A 15,449-nucleotide genomic window follows, 5' to 3' on the forward strand; every position below is an offset into this window, starting at 1 on the left:
GAGAAGGTAGGTAAAAAAAAGATTTCATATAGCTGAGAACATTTTAGAAAGTATTTCAAGTTTAGGTGACATTTTACCAATCTTCGAAAAGACTGATTACTCAACTCCTTGCCCAAAGCCTAGGGTAAGGGTTCCTAAAATTTATGCTTCCTCCTAAAGAGCAAGACTGAATTGGGACCCCTACAGCCGAGTCAACATGGAAATAGTCAACACTATTTCCTATCACCTGCTTTCAAAACACTATTTGTTGGGGTCTACTTCCTTTAAATGTATTACATGTCAGTTAACACTGCTCCTCATAATCTTCCTTTCCCAAATCTAGAAAAACAACACTTTGATGATCAAGGCAGGTACACAGCATAGCTTGCAAATAACTATTTTTCTTTATTTATTTTTGGTGATTTGTTTATGTTATTTGGATTTACATTTCTATTTCTTCTGTGAAAAATTTTCTAATTTATTATACTGAAGTTTCCTTGTAATGTTATTCTTGCAGATCCAAAATTATGTATCCTAAAAGATTAGAACTTAAACCATTAAGAACCTTGTATCAAAATAGACCTTATCATGTTTTAACCTTGGGAGAAAACAAATGTTCCCATCTAATCCCCCCTGTGTTCAGTGCAGTTATTCACAGTAGCCAAGATTTGGAAGCAGCCCAACTGCCCATCAACAGATGAGTGGGTAAAAAAGCTGTGGTACGTTTACACAATGGAATACTACTTGGCAGTAAAAAAGGGAAAATTTACCCTTTGTGACAGCATGGATGGATCTTGAGAGCATTATGCTAAGTGAAATAAGCCAGTCAGAAAAAGACAAATACCGTTGATCTCACAGCATAGGTGGAATCTCATGAACAAAATGCACTAACAAGCCAAACAGAGACAGACCTGTGGGCGGACAGCTGTGGTGGCGGGGCAGCGCTGAAGGACTGGGAGGGGAGGGATTGAGCAAAAAAGAGAAAAGAAGAAAAATAAATAAATAGCAATAAAATAACCTATATGATGGCTTGCAAAGATTTATTTTAAAAGAGGAGGGCATTTCCGTGGAGACACAAGGTGCCCCCTAAAGTCCCAGTGTGATTTTAAGCTTTGGTACTTGGAGTATAAATGCTACAGACTGAAACATTTGAAAATTTAAATGTCTCTTAAACATTTAAGCTTTTAATTTCTTGTTTCAGCTCCCTCCTGAAGATGGCAAAGACTGGCTGAAACTTGTCATTTTAACAATTTATAAAACTAAGTTTATAAGAAATAGAAATGTAAGCTTCCACGTGATGTTTCTCTGTAAGTGGGTGGCACTGTTCCTTCCCCAGCAGCACCCTGGAAGGCCCAGGCATGTGACGCTGTACTTGGGGAACACCTATTTCGTCACCTGCTTGTTATCGTTGGACCAGCACATTGGTTGGAATTATGGAAATATCTATTGATACATTTATTCAACAAAGAAACACAGCAGAAAATGAGAAGTATCCTTATAGGTTATTTTTTTAATCCCAATATAGTTCTTACGATATGTAGCATGGACCCACTGTAAGTAGATAATCAATGACTGAAATTTTCTCTTATCCCAAACATGCCAATGTGCTAATAAGTAGTGCTTGCAAAGAATTCGAATGGCAAGTGTTATTCAGCAGCTTTTTGGTTTAAACTGATGGCCAGTAAGAAACTAGCAGCTTCTGGGATGCAGTAGGAAGAATCCTTCAATGCCTAACAATGCTACACAGTCTGTTGCTCAGTGGCTTTACGGGTTGTTAGGAGCCCCACGTGTTAATGTAATACTGCACTGACTGTGAAGGAATATGCGGCAACAGTGGGGGAGGGGTTTGTTTTCTTTCTTGGAGGGGGCAGTTCAGAAAAACAGGAAAGACATAAAAGTTATATACGGTTAGTGTCTGTCAAGTCTCAAAATTTAAACTTCAATAAAAAACCTCACATAGTTCACAGTTATCAGCCTACATTGTAAGCAAATAGCTGTGTGTGGGTTGGGAGCCATTGCTTTGGGGTGGCTTTTGTAACCCGTTTAGTGAAGGACAGAGTGTGTGGCACTGACAAGGTCCCCTTCTTTCCCACAAGCGTAGGACCTGCTGTCCACGAGGCTCTTCAGTTTGATGTCTATCTTACTGACTTTGCTGGTTCTTGGGCAGGAGAGATGGCATTTCTCCAGTCCTCCCAGGTGAGGGACTAACTCCGCTGGTTTCTGAGCAGGTGAGGCGGTATTGTCCCAGTGCTCGTAGATCAGGGGCTCACGATGTTACAACCCCTCACTTCTCCCTTAAGACAGGATGGCTTTAGAACGCTGAATACCAATAAAATTATCGGCACTGAGAGACCTTCTCATAGCAGCTCTGCACAGGTCTTTGTCTTCACACAATCTGGAAATGGCCTAGAAAAGGAATCAAACAGAACACGGGTACAATTAAAGAAAACAAAGGTTCCAATCTTTTTTAAAAAGTGTCACATTTCAGCCATACATTCTCTCTCCTTTATATAGTTCACAGTTTCTGCTGCTTTGGGTGGCTGAGGTCTACACTCCCAAGTTCGGGGTGCCATCCTGCTAATTCACTGAGGTAAGTCCTTCAGGGGCTACAGTTAGATTGCCAGGGCAAAGGGGAACTTGGACTTATCTAAAAATGGGTTCCCAAAGATCAAGGGTGTAGTAAAATCCTAACAGCAATATTACCCATTGCCACCATTCCTTAAACATAATGAACACAGACTTGGGTAAAATTGGTGTTTATTCAGCTACTCAAATTCCATCCAATCTTCATTAGCTATTATATACTTTGGGCAATTTTTTTTAATTTTTAAAGATTTTAATTTATTTTTAGAGAGGGGGAGGGAAGAAGAAAGGGAGAGAAACATCAATGTGTGGTTGCCTCTCACATGCCCCCTACCGGGGAGCTGGCCTGCAACCCAGGCGTGTGCTCCAACTGGGAATTGAACCCTTGACCCTTTGATTCACAGGCTGGTGCTCAGTCAACTGAGCCACACCGGCCAGGGCTACTTTAAGCAAATTTTCATGAGGCAGGAATGTGCTGTGATTTACTGGACGGTAGAAAGAGTCTAATGACTGCGCATGCCCAGGAACTACTTCACTTGCACATCAATTATGGTCGAAACCATCTTATTCTAAAGTACCACCGCCAAGGTACCACAGAAAGTGTCCATTTCAGTTGTGAACAATTTTGTATACTCACCAGAAATCACAAGCCATAAATTACTTTGTCTCATGTACTTTGCCATCTCCATTAAAAACCCACGTACTTTTTCTACCCCCAGTACTTGAAACACGCAGTATATAGTCTAGGGATACTGTTTCTCAGGTTGGCCAGTAGTGCTTTGTCTGATAAACTCATGGGACTGAACCAAAATATACCAGGAAAAGACATGACTTTGCAAACTGAATTAAGAATGGAAAGTAGATTATGTATGTAGATATTAGTGATACAGTTGCAAGAAATTCATGTATGATTATAAGGAAGGAGTCAAAAGGAAAACCATTAACAGACTAAATTTGATTTAGAATATTCTGAATTATGGTCCCAGAAGAGACCTGCAATTTTTCTTGTCATTGCTGACAATGTGGGGCCCTTGTAGACACCACGGAAGACACTGGACACGTGATGTGAACAGGTTAACCAGCTCTTCTTCAATCTGTCCATTTAAAAAGGCTTCCTTCCTGTGCTGTAATCACTTAGGAAAATTCACCCACAGATGTGCGCTTTGGTGACTGGCAGAACCCTGTTCAGGGATCCCACAGCTTTACCTCTAGGTTCTGTGCTCTTTCTTTGCTAAGAGGTGCAAAACAAAAAGGCAGGTTGTTGTCGTCTGCTAAGGAGCGAAGGTCAAAGTAGTATTTGGCATAAACACTGGCAGGAACATTAATATTAAACTGAAGTAGCTCCAGAAAATGCCTTTCCATCTCATTCCTAAGGGGAGAGGAGGAGACAAAACCAACACAGGACAATTTTAGTCAACTGGTTTATCTTCAAAAGTGTCATTCTGAGCTACGAAGATGGCTCGAAATTTTGTTCTGAAACAAATCAAGGCTACTCAACTACACTACACACTAATATGCAGAACAAGGTACGGCTACGTGTGGTCCTTTAGCATCCCAGCACTCTGAGTTCAGGACAGGGGAGGAGGCTGCAGCCCTCTGTGCACCCGCGCTGCCGACCCGCGCTCACCCTTCAGAGTTCCATTAGTGCAGCTGTTCGATTCATGCCCCTCGCACACTCGCAAGGCCCCACTACAGTGATCAGATGAAAGGAGTGGTGTGTGCTGTTTATTAGCTCTGAAGAACTTGCGGACATTTTCACCAGACCAACAACAGGAAGGGGCTTATTGAAGTAGAGACGCACCAACAAAAGGAGTGGGCACATCACCACGGCAACAAATGGATGCATCGAGAGCCACCGCTATTATCCCCGAGGGGGAAGACTCTTGAGGCAGCAAGGATTCATCTCAAATAAATAAATAAATAAGTAAGCCACATTTGATGGAAAAGGGAACCCTTCCCCGTGCCCCAGTGCACGGGGCTAAAGTCAGAGGGCGTAACGCAAGTTTCTGTTCACCTTAATCTCGCTGGGGTGAGAAACTGTCACTAAGACAGGACGAGATGCGCTTTTAAAACTGGAAGGCAGAAAGATTAAAGACAGATATCCTGTCCGAACTGAACCCACTCTATGATATGACCTTTGATAGAGCTCTGGACTCAAACTCCAACAGTGTTCCTCCTGGGTTAGAAATGCAACCCAGAGATACTCAGCATCCACCATCCCTTGCTAGAGAGAATGGGAACACAGCCACAGGGGTGAGCTCGGTACATACAGCAGGAACAGAAAGTTGGGAGCTGTCCTTTGCTGTGTGACCACAGTGCCGTCACCTGCCAAGTGTTTAAATATAAAATTAGAGTAAATCATGCTACTTTCACAGGAATCCTTTGATAGAGTTAATGAATGTAAAAATGATAATACCTGAATAAACATGAGAGGCTTATTTTCTAACATATTTGTTTTTTTAGTTTTAAAGTTTTAATATTTTGCCCATTAATTAGATAGGTCAGCAAAGGCTGTTCTGCTGTACGGAGAAGCAGTTAGAACAGGAGCAGAGATGACATGTTCTCATTTGTTGAACTTTAAACCCAACTGAACCGACTTCCAAAATGACCTCCAAAATTCATTTCCTATTCATATGACCATAAGTCTATAGAAATGTAAATCAGATAATGTTGTGATAACCAGCTAATCAGGACTTAATTTACTACAGGAATAAATGCACTTCACTACCCCTTTTATATTTTCTCAACTAATACATTTTAATTATGTAGAAATACAGTACTTCATAGGATTAACATGTCTATTAATAGCGATTTAATCACAGAAGAAAAGCAGTATGCCTACAGAATATGCATTTTCTAGGGGTTTTTTGTTGTTTTTTCAATGGCTAGATGGCTGAATAGCATACCATTTACAGGCACAGCAAATTTTCTGAATAGCAGCTGCTCAGTTTAACCTATTCTTTTGAAGGGAAATATATTCTAAAAAGACACATAGATGTTGGAAAGTTTTAAGAAAAAGCTGATAGACACCAATTTTTCAATTGAGACTCAAAATGAGAACATTACAAATAGTCAACAGCAGGGGGATGAAACCAATGGATACTAAACACTGTCGTAATGCCTTCCCGTTTCCAAAGAGCATCAACAAAAGCTCCTGGAGTTTCTCTGTTCCCACGCGCAAAAAGCGTGTTTACAACTAGGCTTCCTGTGGCTCTCTGAGGTTACAACGAAAACGAGAGCCCCGGCCAGCTCAGCTGCAGTTTTGAGAATATTTCAGCTGCCATCATGGCAAGGCTGGTGTTCACGATTACAAACCTTCTTTCCCTCTAGGGACCAGTTAGAAGACTCATGACAGTGGTGATCAAAGTCACTTTAGCTTCTCCAGCTTCCAAAAGTACTTCCATTTGTTTCAAATTCATCATTAGCTGTCACAGTTTGCTAAGAAGGCTACCAGCAACAGCCCCATTACTACTCAGTGTACACTACTGTCCAAGCAGACATTTGCACCAAAAGCCACTTTGACAGCTACTGACAATCACTGGTCCCTTCTCTTGGTCACAGTATCCTCACTTCAGTTGTAAATACGCACTTGGTAATTCTGAGTATGTCTCATCTAGAATAACGAGCAAAGGAAACATAAACAAACTACTGCCACTACCTCCCACGATCTTGCTCTTTGTCACCAAGAGATGCTCTTTCACGTTTCTTAAATATTTTTTTTAGGTTTTATTTATTTATCTTTAGAGGGGAAGGGAAGGAGAGAAGGAGAGAAATATCAATGTATGGTTGCCTCTCGTGTGTCCCCTGCTGGGAACTGGCCTGCAACCCAGGCACGTGCCCTGACTGGGAATCGAACCGTGATTGTGTGGTTTGCAGGCCCCCGCTCAATCCACTGAGCTACACCAGCCAGGGCTCGTTCACGTTACTTAAACGCCACCCACCAAGACATTTCTGCCATCAAGCGGGCCGTTTGAAAGTCTTTGGGTAAATACCTCTTTGGCTTATCCTGCCTACCACCCTTAAGGCCCTCCACAGTAGTCGACGTGACCAGATCGAGTGCACCTCTTAAACTTAAGAGTTTCACTCACAGGTCGGTGAGCCATCTATGAGGAGCGCCCTGTGGTTAACCTGCTGTGCCCACAATGCACTGCTGTGGTTGCTGAGTGCCCAGGAAACTCTCCAGTGGGACAGGCACTGGATGATGCCCAGTGATGCTTCTCCAGCTGCCTGAGAGGTAGGCGCTCCCTAACGCAACAGACTTATTTTGAAACACGTGCAATTCTCTTAAACGGGCAGGAGAGAACACAGTGTTGAAACCTTTATATGTGGCTAATTCTGTTTTTATTTAAAAAAATTTTAATTCATTTTGAGAGAAAGAGGGAGGAAGAGAGGGAGAGAAACATCAATTGGTTGTCTCCTACATGTGCCCTGACCAGGGACCAAACCCACAACCCAGGCACATGCCCTGACTGGGCACTGAACCAGCGACCTTTTGCTTTGAGGGATGATGCCCAACCAACTGACCCACACTGGTCAGGGCTGTGGCTAATTTTCTATCATGACTTCTTACCTTTTTTTTCCATTTCACTTATTTATGCATTCATTACTTGATTCTTATACGTGCCCTGACCAGGGATTGAACTTGCAATCTTGGCTTATCAGGATGATGCTACAACCAACTAAGCTACCTGGCCAAGGCTGCTCATGGTTTCTTTAATAACAGAATTCATATAAACAAATGGTAAAAGTAAATATACCATACGTGACTCAAATTTAAGCTATAAATCTTCAATAATCTAGCACTTCTAAGACATTAACAGTAGCCAAACATTTACTTCAAGGGCCAGATGTATGCCCTTTAAAAATGGACTGAAACTAGTAGATGCTTTAAGGAAAGCCATTAAGATATTTACTGTATTGTTGTTCTGACAGCGAACTTGTAAAATGTTTGCCAAAAACCACCACAGAAATAATTTTCAAGCCAGCTATTACACCACCACCCCATCAAGACTTACTTGATGAGGAGGAATATGAATTGGCACACCAAAGATGGACAGAAAGACGAATGAATTTGATGCCTATTTCAGTTCTCTGCACAAAGTAAGCTTTACAAATATTTCTTAACATAGACACTGTATGGGGGCACCGAGGGCACTGGAACACGGTTAGAAAGTTCACCCCAGCCTTTCAGACTCACATGTCCTCAACCGTAATGTCCTTGAGGATCTGGCAGTAGTCCACATTCCACACAGCCTGGTCGTCCCAGACCTTGGAGGCAAGAAGGACGGCTCCCAGGACAATTCTTTTCCAGTTGGTGGGACAGATGTCGATCTCAGCGTAAGTTAAAAGCCTTTCTAAGTAAACCTGCAAAAGTAGAGCGCTGGTCTTTGAATTTAGTTCAGTTTAAGTGCTGTGATAAGAACTGTTAGCAATGACAGATTTCATCTGTTTTTTTACATGCCTCTTATTCTTAGGTTCTACAGAGACTGGTTGGCCAGACAAAGCCAGAGGCCAGGTCACAGTTGCAAATGAGATACCTCTGTTGTCTACTCTGTCCATGTGAATTTCCAGCCCAATTTCTGGCCATGGGAAAGAATGTGCATCTTAGCACAGGTCATCCTGAAGAAACGCATTGTGTTATTACTTCTCCACTTATAAAAAACAGCATGTACAGGCCCAGTGTAAACTCAACTAGTTCAATACCTGAGTGCCTACCACAAGCAATGTCTCCTACCTGGCTGATAGTCATGTGGGGATTGTCGTAATACTTGATCGTGTAAATCTCTGGTAATACTGAGCCCATTTATATCCTTGTCACAGTAACTAGGACCTTTTCACAGGTCCTTGTCTGGCACGCGCCCAAGATAAAAACCGGTGGTCAATGGAGCCTCCCAGTGGCTGCTGCGTGCACAGCATGACAGGCAGCACAAACAGGTGTATGGGAGGCTGGGCCGAACAGCCGTGGGGCATTCCTGTCTTAGTGCCTTGTAAGAACACGCATGCGTACAAAGGACAGTCCCCCTCATTACCCCTGGTGTTCACTGCTCCATTATTACTTTATGAAATCTAGCTGTCTCACAGAATCTGAAGCTGTAGTCAATTCTGGTGGTAACAGGGTAACAGAGCTACCAGTCTCTTCATCCATGGTTCTCTAAACCTGCCAGATTAGCTTGTGGGGTTTCATGATTTCTTTTACATGTATTAAATGTCTATTCTACAAAGAACTGGGTGAAGTTAACAGCTGAGTAAATATTATAGAGGTAAGCCATGATTTGTTGTTACCTCAACAGGTGCTTTGTAGGAGTATATATGCCATTTGACAAAGAGAAAAAAGTCCAATTTTAAAGAGTATGTTTACTGTCTGAAGGTTATCAGATTGACAGCTCAGATTTGCCAAGATTCTCCAAACTCAACTGTGTTTTCAAGAACAAATGATTATTAAACATTATGTGTTCTTAGTGAAATTTTGTGCCCATTCCCCAAAACTCAGTGCTCTCAAGTATCCTATTCTCTACTTCATAGAAATAATTAGAGGCACTTACGCAACACTAGCATTTTCTCCACTTCCTGTCATCTTTACTGGCCAACTTGGTACGTGACAGTACCTATTCATTCATTCCCCTTGCCCTACTGTGTCAGTGGAATTGTGATTTCTCTTCTCACTGAAGCTAACTCTTCTATCACGAAGGCCATTCCACCCACTTCTGCAGATCCGTTCCCAGATTACCTCTTTGAAGAACCCTTCGTCTGCCAGAGATTCTCCCCAATGCCATGTGCCAATGCTGCTCCCTCCGCACCCTCTGCGCCCCTACACTGCTCCCTCTCGTTCTTCTCACAGGAAATGCCCTGATGCTTCCTCTCATCTCCCATTCTCCCCGTAACCCACGTTGGCCTGCCCCCTGCCATTATCACTGTGCCGAGACTACTCCTCTGCCAAGGTACCTTCATGCATTCATACCAGAGCCCTTCATCCCAACTCTCTACTCCTCAGGCTTTCCTGACAAACATAAAGGGCACTGCCACTTACCGAGTTGCTGGGGCAAAACCCCCCATTGAGTCAGCCTGCTCCAATCTGTTAGCAATTCTTATCTCTACCTGTCATTGGTAACCTGACCACACTTTCTATTCTATCTGTCCCTTCTCGCCTGTATCATCACTGTTATGGCCTCCTGACTGCCCAGCCTCCCAACTCCAGTCCATTCTCCCCAAAGCAGCCAGGATAGCCTCTTTAATAGGAGCACTTCACCGCCCTGCTCAACGTCCACCAAAGGTTCCCCATCACACAAAAATTTAACTTATTCCTCTGGCCTGCAAGCTAGGACACTGCCCTTCTGACCCCCATGTTCCACATTCCTTCCTTCATTCCCCACTACTCTGACTACACTGACCACCCTCACTGTTGCTTGAAAACACAAAGCACATTGGGCACTCGTCTCAGAATCTCACGCTTGTCCCCCTGCCTGTAATGCCAGAGCTCCCTACCTCCCTCAGTTTAGTCAGGACACGGTTCGAACGCTGCCTCTTTAAAGAGGCCCTTCCTGATCATTCTGTGTAAAGTAGCAAGCCCCTGTAATCACTTTACCACTCCACCCTGCTTTATCTTCCTGTAAAAAACACTAACTGGAAAGCACAGGTCTTCCTCATAGAATATAAACTCCATCAGGCAAGAGCTTTGTTGAACCTGTTCTCCCCTCCCTCTTCAGCACTTAAATCTGTAAGCACTCTCAGCATTTAGGGGACAAGTTCCCAGGAGTGGCTAGAATGGTGGGAAAACCAGGAGAGAATGATCAAAGAAAATCCAGGGTAAATGAGGTTCAAGAGAGTGTGGTCAAAATGTTAAATGCTGCCAAGAAGTTACTCATCTTTGTCACGATTCTCTCTCTGTCCACTTCTGAATCACGTGTTTTCTCTGCATTTGAACCACTACTCTTTTCATTCTTAATGCTCTAATTCCACGCACTGCAGTGATTACTAGACACTGCCACACTGCTCATGCAGGTGCACCAAGCTTAACGTGTCTACAAAGAACTCCCCCTCTCCCCGCCCACACGCTCTCCCTCCTGTACCACCCAGTGCTCCACCTGGAAATGGACTTCTGCCTTTCTCCAGCAAGAGCTGAGCACTCCGAACAGCTGGTCAGCTCCATGAAAAAGCCTGTGTCTGATCCAGTGCCCACTGCAGGGTCTCTATTCAGAAGCATGAGCTTCCTCTCCAAAATGTTAACTGGATGCTAAAGGAAGAGGCACTGACCTAAGTATTCTTTTCCTACAGACCATGCCATTGGCTCTTCCCTTCAGATCTGCTGTAGGGAGGAGTAACACAATCCTAACCAATTCTCACTAGAATAGGACTTATTATTCCAAATGATGAAATCTTACCACAGGAATTCTGTATGGGTGACCCAAAGGTCCTTTCCCAGCTATAGCTCAGCAGGCAACTAGCAAAGCCCTTCTGGGTACTACTGGCCCTACAATCCTGGGCAACCTCACGGGCAGGCACAAGAAAACAGAGGGCTTGGATTACCACTCACCATCTGAGGAACAGAAAAGTTAGGGCTATGGTTTCCACTCAAGAACCACATTAGAACTGCCTGGGGAATTCAGCCTGGGACTCAGAACTACACTCAGCCTATGGCCCAGATGGCTCGGCCATTGCCCCCACCCTACCCCACCAGCACACCTGCTGCCTTTAAAAGCAACCGTTTGTGATGAGAACAGCGATGGCAAAGTTTTAAATCACAACGATTCTTAAGCTCTGATGTGTGTAGTTTACTTCCTTTATTAAGAGAAACCTTTGATAGGTTTCTCTGAATAAAGTTCTTTGACGTGAACAATAGGACCACACCCTGTGTACAAGGCAGAGAGAGATGCTTCATGAAGGAAGAGCTGCCTTACCAAAGTTACTATGGCACACTCAGCTGTCAGCTGTGCGGCACTGAAAAGAGTACGGACAAATCTGTAAATAAATTTGTGCTCCGGGTCATGCTTAAAGTATTCCTCTGGAATTGTTTCTCGCTGAAAGGAGAAAAAAACGCAAGGTAAGTATCCATTGATGAAAAGTAAAGGATTCTTGTGATAGCAATCTCCTACTTGTGCTCACATGCCCCTTAAAACAGTTTTTACTGGGTGTCAGTCTACCAGTCTTTTAAGTTTATAAACAATGGGATCTTAAAAAACAATAGTGGTTCCATACTCACCACCATTTATTATGGCAAATATAGGCATGGCCTCAAAAAATTTGTGTGTGTTCCTTTCCACCTTCCCGCTATAGAATTCTATCTAAATGTGAGCTATTGTTAGGTTCAGAAGTTTTGATCTCCATGTCACCCTTCTCTGCAATCAATTCTGAAATACACACTCAGTTCCCTGTAACTGTAAGGTGGTGCTATGTTATACAGTCGTCCCCAGCCACATATTGCTACAGAGCATCTTAAGTGAATTCGCAAGTTTTTGTCATATTTTCTTCACAGAGATGGTAAGGTATCTATCGAGTTTCTTTACGAGTATTTATATCATTTGATGCTCCTGAAAACGATCTTACAAAGGTACAGTTTCTGTTTTGGGGGTACATTTACTTAGCTTAGCTTACTAGTGACACAAGCTACAACTCAGTACTGACACAGCCCTTTTACAACATTCCTCTTGTAAAATAATTAAATACGACGAGGGGTGGGGAAGAATAGTCAAAGAAAGATGATTTTGACTCCAATTTAGAAAAAGTAATTTTCTTGTAGTAATTGATTTCAAACAAATCAGCGTGAAATAAACACAGCTGTATGAGAGAAAAAAATATAACCTCAATAAAACTGACACTTACTGTGAGTGGATGTGATCTCTCATCAAAAATATCCAAGGATCTATTTGCATCTCTAAAAAATAAAAACGTGTTTTTAAAAAGGACTAATTCAGAAATTGTTAACACCTTAGGAACACATTTGCTGAGAGGAGAGATGAGGTGGAGGCAGAAGCTTAACCTTCAACAAAGCATTTACAAGTTCTGCTCTTGCGTCTGTAAGATGATTTCCCGAGCTCTTTACTCAGCACATCCAATTCTGCAAAATCTTTTCTCCCAAGACCAGCCAGAGGTGCCTTTATAAGCATTGACTCTCCCTAACAAAGTATATTTCCACTTCTCTAATCTCACATTGGAACACATGAGAATGTTTTATAAAGCATTAGTAGGAGGCAATAATGTCTTCAGAATTTTAATTCATGTGGAATACGAGATTCATGTTTTTCCTTGTTTTTTCCCTTAATTTAGTTTCCTACGGTATATTCCTATTACATATTTCTTCGTGTCTTTTAAATAGCTTGAGTTAAAAACTTGCCTTTTTATTTTACAAGTGACCAGTCTTTTGGTCTAGAAGTTCACCACCTAATACCCTCTGCTCATTTAAACTGTGGTTCTCCAGGTACGTTCTGGCAGCATCCTGGGTTCCCCCAGGTGTCCAACCCGCAGCTCCGGATGGCTATGAATGTGGCCCAACACAAAATCGAAAATTTACTAAAAACCTTTTTTTGCTCATCAGTTTTCATTAGTGTTTGTGTATTTAATGCGTGGCCCAAGACAACTCTTCTTCCAGTGTGGCTCAGAGATGCCAAAAGGTTGGACACTGCTATGGGCCTAGACCCTTTTCAGGAGGCCCACGAAGTCAAAACTGCTTTTACAGGAATCTTAAAGCATTGCCTGCTTTTATACTGACACAGCAATGATGGTGTAAAAGCAACAGTGAATTCTGAGCATGAGTCAAGGCTGTGGTACCACACTGTTGTAGTAGTCATTCTCTTCTTCTTGCAGTTGAAAAAAAATTTCTGGTTTACTTAATAACAGCCTTGATAAAGCAGTAAAAATTGAGTGTTGTTAAACCGTGACCCTGCCTTTCACACTCGGAATAAGTGGGAAGCACACATTGATCGCTGCTGCACACTGAGATGCGGCCGCGTTATGGAAAAGCACTTCTGACTTAATTGTGAGCTGAAGAGGGCACTTTTTTTCATAGAATAACATCTTTATCTGATAGTACGTCATGCTCTCAAAAACAAAAAGCGAGCCTGTCACTTAAAAAAAAAAAAACTTGTATATTTGTTGCCAATGACACAATTCAAGCTATCAAGCTAAACATCGGGATCTGGGAAAACGTACTTCTTTTTATGAACTTGACAGCTTTTCAATACTTAAACAATTTTTTCATAAGATTAGTGATCCTAACAAGTTTCCAACACTTTATTAAGAAATGTAAACCAATACTTCCCAAATGACCGTTATATAATATTACTGCAAAACTGTGTACAAGTAAAAGATCTATTAAGCACACAAGACAGATCAATGGGTATTAACTGAACAGAGTACCTACTGAAAGTTCATGGATGTGATTTTAAATTCCACTGTAACTCATTTAAGAAGCCAGCATTTGTGCACTTTTGGTATAGTATCAAAGAATATCCACAATTACCTAAAGGCTTTAGAAATACACCTTTTTCTACCATATATAGCTACAGGAGACTGGTATTTTATATTGTTTCTTCAAAACAAATGATTGAAATGACTGAAATGATAGCAATTGATTAAAAACAGTACACATTAGAATCATCTGTCTTCTATTAAGGATGACATTAAAGAGATTCGCAAAAAAGTAAATAACACACTTTCCACTCGAATTTTTGTTGTGAAAATAATATTTTTCATTAAAAATTATGTTAATACTATGGTTCTCAGTCATGAGTGATTTTCGTCGTCACAACATGCAGTGAGGACAGGGTGCACTCAGCTCCCAGTGAACACGGAGCAGAGGCCAGGGATGCTGCTAAATGTCTTATGATGCGCAACACAATCCACCGCCAGAGAATTATCTAGTTCAAAATTGCGAGAGTGCTTTAAAAATTGTTTTAACGTACAAGGGACTTCTTTTTTAAATTCTCCATTTTAATTTCGAACACAAACAAACACTCACTGGGATCCAGTATAACAAGAGTCCTAAGGCAAAAACCAATGACTGGCTTCAATCATGTAATAAAAGCACTCCACGGCTTACTTCAATGTCTACAGTTATTACCTAACAATAGATTTCATATCTTATAAGTTTAATAGCTAGAATAATAAGGCAGGTTTTAAAACTCACCTGTTCTTTATGTGGTAATATATTGCTAAGGTCACACTGTGGAGGAAAGAAAAATTGTAACATTGATTTTAGTGTTATGTCTGAAAACATATTTTAAAGGGGGTTTAGAGTGGGGCAAGACCTTTCCAGCTGCCCAGTGGCCTTGACATCCTCTTTCAGAAGAGTATCATATGGGTACTTGCACCCTTGTCTTAGTTCCTTGGCTTTTACCAAAATTAGGGGAACCAAAATGCTAAACAACATGCTTTTATAAGCCATGTTTGCTTGATTATTATAACACATATGTTATCACATATTTCCTGTCATTCACCCTTCCACTCACAGAACCTTCTATTCTGTACAAGTTATCTTTATTTGTACACATGCTTAAATTTAAGCCATAGAATAGTTTTTATGCTTAAAAAAAAAAAAGTTGGCCTGGCTGGTGTAGCTCAGTGGATTGAGCACCGGCCTGTGAACCAGAGGATCACAGTTCGATTCCCAGTCAGGGCACATGCCTGGGTTGCAGGCCAGTTCCTGGCAGGGGACACACGATACATTGTGTGTCCTTGGCAGAGGCAACCATACATTGATATTTCTCTCCCTCTCTCCTTCCCTTCCCCTCTAAAGATAAATAAATAAAAACATTTAAAAAAAAAAAAAGTTGTGAGGGTTGATCTATTTCAGTTAGTCTATTTCAGTATCTACCTACCCACCCATTTCCTATCACTTTCCTAAAGGTAAATAAAGTGCTCTACACCAAATAAAATCATTTAAAATCATTTCTACA

General features: G+C 41.8%; 1 protein-coding gene across 2 annotated transcripts in view; it reads right to left on the reverse strand.

Annotated features, from left to right (window-relative positions):
- Positions 1-1,572: 1,572 nt before the first annotated feature.
- Positions 1,573-15,449, reverse strand: part of CCNYL1 (cyclin Y like 1) — a 33,039-nt gene continuing 19,162 nt past the window's right edge. For both annotated transcript variants that reach the window (XM_037043473.1, XM_037043474.1), the window contains 6 exons: positions 14,681-14,716; positions 12,379-12,430; positions 11,457-11,576; positions 7,760-7,926; positions 3,769-3,931; positions 1,573-2,385 (listed from right to left, as the gene is read on the reverse strand). In XM_037043473.1, the coding sequence (XP_036899368.1) occupies positions 2,275-2,385; positions 3,769-3,931; positions 7,760-7,926; positions 11,457-11,576; positions 12,379-12,430; positions 14,681-14,716 (649 nt within the window). In that variant the 3' untranslated portion in view covers positions 1,573-2,274. The remainder of the gene's footprint in view (positions 2,386-3,768; positions 3,932-7,759; positions 7,927-11,456; positions 11,577-12,378; positions 12,431-14,680; positions 14,717-15,449) is intronic.

The sequence above is a fragment of the Sturnira hondurensis genome, unplaced genomic scaffold, assembly GCF_014824575.4.
Source record: "Sturnira hondurensis isolate 20B ecotype Veracruz unplaced genomic scaffold, ASM1482457v3 Scaffold0004136, whole genome shotgun sequence".
Lineage (NCBI taxonomy): Eukaryota > Metazoa > Chordata > Mammalia > Chiroptera > Phyllostomidae > Sturnira > Sturnira hondurensis.